At 29.8% G+C, this 8668-nt stretch overlaps 1 protein-coding gene across 1 annotated transcript; it reads left to right on the top strand.

Moving 5' to 3' along the window:
* The first annotated feature begins 2460 nt into the window (after positions 1–2460).
* On the top strand, positions 2461–7869 carry LOC124829583 (alanine--glyoxylate aminotransferase 2 homolog 2, mitochondrial-like). The gene is made up of 9 exons (XM_088102391.1): positions 2461–2792; positions 3412–3642; positions 4608–4778; positions 6036–6179; positions 6347–6526; positions 6677–6902; positions 7184–7297; positions 7386–7472; positions 7594–7869. Exons 1-9 carry the CDS (start codon positions 2568–2570, stop codon positions 7635–7637), a joined length of 1422 nt encoding a protein of 473 aa, XP_087958517.1. The 5' UTR covers positions 2461–2567; the 3' UTR covers positions 7638–7869.
* The last annotated feature ends 799 nt before the right edge of the window (positions 7870–8668 follow it).

The raw sequence follows: 8668 nt of genomic DNA, 5'->3' as shown, positions 1-8668 counted from the left end.
TGTGCGATCTGCCTTGGATGTAAATGATTATCATTTTCTAGGCTAGCAGGTACCTGCAATACTAGTTTAAATATTATGATAAAGAATCCAATGTTATTTTATCACATGATATGCTATGTTTTTTCCCTTTTGAAATTTGATAGCTGAATGGAAATCGACTCTGCATTCTCTGCTATAGAATATAAGATGTATATAATCCTTATAAGGCTTCTGAAAAGGACTCGTGTACTGTCTTAATAAAAAATAGAGTAAATTGTTATTTTTTCGTGCCACTTACCGAAGGCTTTTGCCCCTCGGTAAATACCCATCTCATGTCATTACCGAAAGCTTTTGGCCCTCGGTAATTACCGAAGGGCAGAAGCCCTCGGTAATTGTTAGCGACAAGGGATTTACCGAGGGCTTATTGGTCGTCGATAAGCCGTCTGTAAATGGCATTTTCCGAGGGCTTTTGGCTGTTTCCGAGGGATTTTGGCCTTCGGTAATGTCTTTTTTTTTGTAGTGAATATACAATTTTTGTTTTAAAATTTTTCAATGAGTGAATTATACTCCTTTTCATTTTATCTTTACTTTTAAGATAAGTGGTATATTTTTATTAATGAAGAAAAGAAAAGAGAGAGAAAAAATATTAAATTATAATACATGTCAGAATATGAATATAATTATTATTATTATTAATTAGTTCGAGTTGTTAATGTGAACCTTTATGGTTAAAATTCTCTTTTTAGTCTCTAACTTATATCTATTTATGGTGCAATCAACTTGTATTGCATTATTTAATTAGGTTTTTTATTATATTTGTATAAACGACAATAATATCATGTTTATACATATTATTTTTTACTTTTTATTTTTTTGCTTTCTTTGAGTTTTCTTTTTATATGTCAAGTTTATATCGTGTCACATATATAATAGTGTGAGTTTCATGTGACATAAACACTTGGAATTGATACTAACAAATAACTAAAATAACACAAACCTAACACATAAAAGAACCAATTTAAAATAACTGAAATTTTTTTAAAAAATATACAAAAATACTACGAAGTAACACGTCATATATATATAAAAGTTATTAACGCAGGTTATAAAAATTTAACAAAAAAACTAAATTGAATCAATTTAACATAAATATAAGTTTTGATTAAAATTAAATAAATAGAAGAATTACATTAAATAAAAACAATAAAAAAGAAAACAAAAGGAATTTTAACTTAAAAGTATCCTATTAAGATAGATTTGGATTCTCTGTTGTGTTTTTTCTATTAAAAATGAGTCATTCCACTCTTACTTTTTATTTGATTTCACACCTTATTTATGCAATAAATATAAGAAAAGAGATATATTTATTTATTACAAATTTATGACCATTTATTATCAATAAATGCAATAATTATTTATATTTTTATTGTTTATTAAATGTTATATAATAAATAATTTATTGATATTTTTGTTGCTGATAAAATTTTATAACAACGCATTTAATGTAATATTTAATGTTTGTTATAATTAATTATATTTTTCTTTGATTATAATTTTTGTTTTTATATTTTATTAACTTTGTAATTTTAGCTGTAATTTATTTTTCTGAAATTTTACTCTTTTAATTATCTTTTTTTTTTATACTTTTTGAGGAATTTTTACCTTAATTTTTAATTATATATAAGTTTACATAACTTTGAGCTTAATTTTTGTGTTACTGTAGATACGCCATAGTATTGAAAAAAGTAATAACTCCATAAAACTTACTTCCAAATATAATTTAATATTTTTATAGAAAAATTGAATAAATTTATAAATAATAAAAATTAATGGATGAAAATAACGTAAACTAAGTTCAGAGACCTTGGATAAATAAAACTTAAAGGTCTAAAATTGTGAAATTTTCAAAATATAAGAAGAAACCTTACATTTAATAAGAAGTAACCTTACAGTTAAATATGTTTTTATCTCTTAAATTTTATTAAAAATTAAAATTAATTTCAATTTAAAATTTTAATTATGTTTAAAACGTTAACAAAATATGATTAAAAAAACTAAATTTATGTATTTCTAAAATTAAAAACTAAATTAAATTAAAATTTTAAATATAAATTAATTTTAATTTTTTTGAAAATAATATATTTAACTCTTTAATATATATTGATAATTGGTATCTAAATTTTTAGTTAATTAAAAATATAGAAAATTAGAAAAAAAATATTAAAATTAAACTTGGAACATGTTTGCATAATAATCCCCCGTCATGCTATTCCATTTAGAAAAGAATACTAATATATTTCCGATAAAATTAATTTATACAATCATTAGCAACTATCCACTCATTATTTTTCAAAAATAAGAGGAAATTCCAAAACAGTAATTTGCACCAATTTCAAGAGTATTGTTGCCACATCACTCAGTTTCTTGTGTCCTCGTCATCGTCCTCCATTCATTCTTCTATATAACATACATCTGATTCTTCTTTTGCTCAAGTGTTCTCTTCAGTTTTCACCTTCATTTCTCTGATCGGGTTGGGTTTCTCTCCAGATCACATAGCCAGAAAATTATCCTCCGCTAGAGCCAAAATCATGTTTCCTCTTTTGACGAGGCTTTTGACGCGACGATCGCAGCCGCTTCACTGGCGACGCAGCTTTGCTCGGGCGGCGGTAGACGCCGAGAAGGGCCCTACCATCCGAGAGCTTCCGCCGTTTGATTATTCCCCGCTGCCGTATTCGGGGCCCGCCGCCGACGAGATTCTGGCGAAGCGCAGAGAGTATCTGAGTCCTTCCATTTTGCATATGTACAAGAATCCCGTGAGTTCGCGCAACACCAGATTATTTCCCCACAAATATAACGACGCCGTTTCAAGTTTTACCATACCTTACAATTCTTACATGATTTTCAAAATACATATACTATAATAGTTAATAAATTTTTTTATTATAATAATTTTCATATATATATATATATATATATATATATATTATTTACTATACTTTAATTTTCAAAATAATTTATGCCTTAATTCATCAAAAGATATAATTACTACAAAATAAATGAATTCAGAGCAAATAATTATTTAATATCTACATATATATTTAAAAAAATGAACAAAAATATTTTTCATGTTAATTTGTAATCAATTTAAAACTATGTCACAGTAATAATATATTATCATTCTGTATGCATTTTTTCTCCATACTAATTTTCTGCTAAATAATTATTTTTTAACGTACTAATTATTATATTTTATTTAGTAGGCTTCAATGCGAGAGTGGAAATATTTAAAGTTTTTTATTTGATGATTGATGGTTGTAAAAATCCACTTAATTAAATTCTGCTACAGTAGTTTTAATATCTAATGAGCATATGATTTTATTTGTTTGGAAATAAAAAAAGAAAAAGTGATAAAGCAATGGTTGTGAGGTGCAGGTGAACATAGTGGAAGGAAAGAAGCAGTACCTGTTCGATGAAAATGGGAGAAGATACGTGGACGCGTTTGGAGGGATTGCTACGGTGTGTTGCGGCCACTGTCACCCTGATGTGGTAGAGGCCATAGTGAACCAAACCACAAAGTTGCAGCACTCCACCGTTCTATACCTTAACCACGCCATCGCCGATTTCGCTCAGGCTTTGGCTTCTAAGCTTCCCGGTGACCTAAAGGTTAGTCCCTTTTATCCCCACTCTTACTGTTTCTTCCTACTTTTTTGATTAAGCTCATTTTTATTTTTAATGGGATTAGAATTTTGAAATTGCGATGTGGATATCCATTGTTCATGTAACTCTTAAACGTGTTAGTTCGGTTTGATCTAACCATTTCAAAAAATTTTATTAGAATAAAATAAAAAATTTAAAAAAAACAATTATTACAACCATGGTAATAATAATTATAAAGAATAAGGGTACTTTAACAACATTTTTTGACAACATTTTAATATTATGTAGTTTATGTTAATATTTATGATATTATGAGTGAGTGATTGTGAAGTAATTTTGGATGTTATTAGTATATTTGCATACTTGATTAAATTTCTTTTTATAAAGAAAACCTTTTCGCATTGTGATCTGAATGATGATGGAGGTGACTTTTACTTTCAACTTTAACAATAATTGTTTCTCTGTTCTCTCTGATTTACATTATAAAATCATAGCATTGTTTGATTACCCAAACCATAGGAAATTAAAAAATTTATCTTAGATCGAGGATGGTATGCATTATTCTTTGTGAATCATTAGAAAATTGTTCTGTACCATATATATTTTACTGGTGCTGATTTGAAAGAGAAAAAATAAAGAAATTAAGCTAACCAAAAGCAAAGGACTATTGATGAAGTCCAAAACTTTTAGAGCAGCTTCCACGTCAGCCACTATCTCAAGAGATGGGTATGTTTCAATGATCTGGTAGAATTTCGTATTTTAATTTTAAAATATTGCTTTCTTCGTCCATATATTAATGGGTTCATTGGATTGAGATGCCACTGGTTGCGTGGATGGCATTGGTGCTTCAGTATTGCACAGTGTTTCAATATTATATATTTCTTTCAATAAGTTGATAATGTAGAAAAGGTGCCTCATATTAATATTTTATTTTACGAGTACATTTATTATTGTGGTTTTTATTATGTTAGGTAGTGTTTTTCACAAACTCTGGAACAGAAGCAAACGAATTGGCCATTCTGATGGCAAGGATGTACACCGGGTGTCATGACATAATATCTCTGAGGAATGCTTATCACGGTAATGCAGCTGGAACAATGGGAGCCACTGCTCAAAGTATCTGGAAATTCAATGTTGTGCAGGTACAAAAATTTATTGTTTTCATTTTTAAATTTCATACATTAATTGATACTATTTAATCCCAAAATAAAGGAAAATAACATAAGCAGTGTTTAAAAAAAAAAATTATATATCTTCTTTTTTCTATTATTATTTGAAATGAATAATTTAAAAATAACCTGGAACACAAGTCTATGTACTGATGACACGTATAGTTGAGTGGAGCGTCACATCTTGGTAGCTAAACTCATTTTTTTAACTCAAATTTCCACGTTCGAGAACAACCATGTTTTGTGTCTAGCTACAATGGACGTGTGTCACGGGTCACATATAAAGTGTCAACCTCGAAAGTGATGCTGACATATGACTAAAACTCTGTTTATAATGGAATAACTCTTAATGTATTATAGTATGTTATTAGGCTTATCACTCATGTCTAATAATATACAATTTAATGATCAAGATGTTAAATTCTCACATAAAAAAAAACGTGTTTTGAAGATCTTATATTACTTAATTGTTTAATCAAACATGGTATTTATGGATAAGAACTAACTTTTATTTCGTCTCACTTTTAAAACTCACTTTCATCCAACTCTGTATTTAAGAAAATAAAAACCACGTTCCATATTAGTACAAATTTCCATCTGCTTTCGAGATATGAAAGTGTGGACCATCCCAATAGCGAAGGATATCTCATACACGTTGTCTCTGATTTGGTTTTGTTTCAGTTCTACATAATAATAGACTAAACAAAACAATATGTATCTTGTGTTATCCTATCTTCGGAATTTTCAGCTTCTTCATTAGAATACTAACGACAGGTAGATAAGTTCATTATATACCTCAAAATTATCATAGTTAGGACTCTTTCAGATAAATTCGAACTAGAGATGATTTTCAAATATTTTTTGAGAAATATCATGACCCTGGAATAGTGAAATTTCTCAATAATACGCACAGTATTCCTTGCTTGTGTCAAATTAATTACGATTATTTTTGGTTTATACCGTGATAAATTTTTATATTTAATTTCACTTGCTTGTCCCAAAATGAAGTTCCGTTATATTTTATATAATATTATAATTTTCATTTAAGATTTAATTATGTTTTTATAGTTCTTAATTTTTTTTTATAAATCCGGCTTTAGTCTTCTAAATTTAAAAGCATTGATTTGAATTCTTCAAACTTAAAAAAAACTACAGTCCTTCAAGTATATCTTGGTCCCTCAAGCGAACTAGTGTTTGCCTTATGTGTTCTTTTGCTGGTATTGTCAACAGAGTGGTATTCATCATGCAGTAAATCCAGACCCTTACAGAGGAATTTTCGGTTCTGATGGAGAAAAATATGCAAGAGATGTTCAAGATATCATTAACTTTGGAACTTCTGGACATGTTGCAGCCTTCATGTCTGAAGCTATCCAGGTATTAAGACAAATGTATATAGACAGGTCCAACTTCTTTTGTTTATTTTTCTTTCTACATCTACCATCATCTTATCATACCTTAAGTAAAAAGATATTATAATTTGACTTATGATTGAAACAATTTGGGAATTAAGCACACCTTGATGCTGGTCTTGTTTGTGATAGGGAGTGGGGGGCATCGTTGAACTGGCTCCTGGTTACTTGCCTGCTGTATACAATACCATAAAAAAAGCAGGAGGACTTTTCATTGCCGATGAGGTTCAGGCTGGCTTTGGTCGCACTGGAAGCCATTTTTGGGGATTTGAGTCCCACAACGTTGTTCCTGACATAGTGACAATGGCTAAGGTAACTTTACTAGTGTCGTGTAAGATTATGATTTGTTTGGATAAAATTCTTAAAAGTGTTTGATAAAACCATATAATATACTCCATTTATCTGATGATAGATGGCACAAACCTTTGTGATTGTATGACTTTTTTTATTCTAATTTGGCAGGGCATTGGAAATGGTTTTCCCCTTGGTGCCGTTGTAACAACTCCAGAGATTGCAGAGGTCTTAACCCACCGGAATTACTTTAACACCTTTGGTGGGAATCCTGTTAGTACTGCTGCAGGGTTGGCTGTTTTAAAAGTAATAGAGAAAGAACAGCTTCAAAAAAATGCACTTGAGGTTGGGACCTATTTGAAAGAAAAGCTCACTAGCCTAAAGGACAAATATGAATGTAATATCTTCACCCTTCTTATTATATTCTCATTACAGTTTTACATACAAGGATTCCTTGTAAATATATGCATGCTCTGTTTGGATAAAAAAATAGGAAAGTGATTTTTGGTACACATTCCCGAGTTCTAGATACAAATGAAGAAACAAAATCTTTAATATTTTAGCAGTAACCCATATGATATCCACACACGCACTTAATTGAGAGTAGAGTACATTATTTACAAATACGGCATTAGAGTTTCCAACAAATTTTATAACCAAACTTTGTTTCTTCTGTAGTGATTGGTGATGTGAGAGGAAGAGGCCTGATTCTAGGAGTTGAACTTGTCACTGATCGTGAGCTTAAAATTCCAGCAAAAGCAGAAACATTGCATGTAATGGACCAAATGAAAGGTAAAATCCACACCCCTCTAGATATGCACTTTGGTGCTAGCTATAGTTTTCTTCTATATAGCAAACTGATCATGCTGCTTTATTACAGAATCAGGGGTACTTATTGGCAAGGGTGGTTACTATGGAAATGTCTTCAGAATTACACCCCCCTTGTGTTTCACCAAAGAAGACGCAGGTTAGGCTCAACCTCAATTTCTCTATGCCTGTTTTTAACGGCTAAAATTTAACCATTGTTAAAATTATCCGCCATGAAACTATGCCTGTTTTTAACGGCTTGTGTAATCCGTTGGTTGCAGATTTCGTAGTAGATGCAATGGACTTGACCTTGTCTAGAATGTGAAGCTTAGACCGGATATCCTAGCTTTAATAAAAGTATTATATTATCATAAGTGAAATGATGTAATGCCATATTCACAGTCGGTAAAATTTACAGAGATGCAGACTTATTAGCTAAAATAGCCAACCTATCCATGATCTTAGGACATAAATGAGCCAACAACTCGTTGTCTCTGGTCTGATGTTTGTACCTTTTCATATGAAGGAGCCAACAATTCGTTGTCTCTTGTCGTTTATCTTTTTTTCCCATGTTATTATCTGTTGCTTTATTTTCACGTAACTTCACGCCAATCATGATATTAATATCGTTTCGCTTGTGCCTATTATGCTCCATAGTCCTACATTCTGCCAAAACTGATAACTTGGCCATGGAAGTTTCTAGCAAATAACACACAGCAACTTCTTTCATTTGAAAAATATTAGAGTTATCAACGAAGGTTTAGTAGGAAAATACAACACTACAAAAATTTGATTTGATTTTTCAGTTCTATAAAGAATTAATCCTATTTTTTATATTAAATCTTGAGACAATGAATTAATAGGTTTTTTACTTTTATATAATAGCTTACTTTTTATTTTAGATTCAAGTTTGTATTTCAAAAAAAATATTCATTTCATTTTCTTATTCTGCTTCTATAATAAAGTGTCTCTCTGTCTTCCACTGATATTGGGTAGAGCTTAGAACAAAGCTTCGTTATGAAAGAGATGTTTGTTTGCCTTATCTATTGTTATCAATGTGATAAATAAATTCACTTACTGACGAAGAAAAAAATGGGTCAGATGAAATTAGGGATTTAAAAACAAAAAGTTTTCTACAGTGTAACAAATTTAAATGAAAAAATAAATTAATCGTAGCATTTAAAATTCGTAATTGTGTAATTTTGTGACGGTTTATTTCAACTCTTAAGAATAAATTGTTATTAATTAACTAATATTTTTTAAGGTCACTTGGGTACCGACTAATGAATGTGCATCATTTTAACATTTTGATTTATCGGTAATAGCAACATTTTATATAAGCTAAGTAGAATGTGA

This window comes from Vigna umbellata, chromosome 11 (assembly GCF_029865625.1).
Source record: "Vigna umbellata cultivar VRB3 chromosome 11, Vumbellata_1.0, whole genome shotgun sequence".
NCBI classification, from domain to species: Eukaryota; Viridiplantae; Streptophyta; class Magnoliopsida; order Fabales; family Fabaceae; genus Vigna; species Vigna umbellata.
This window is presented reverse-complemented; position numbering and strand designations above follow the sequence as displayed.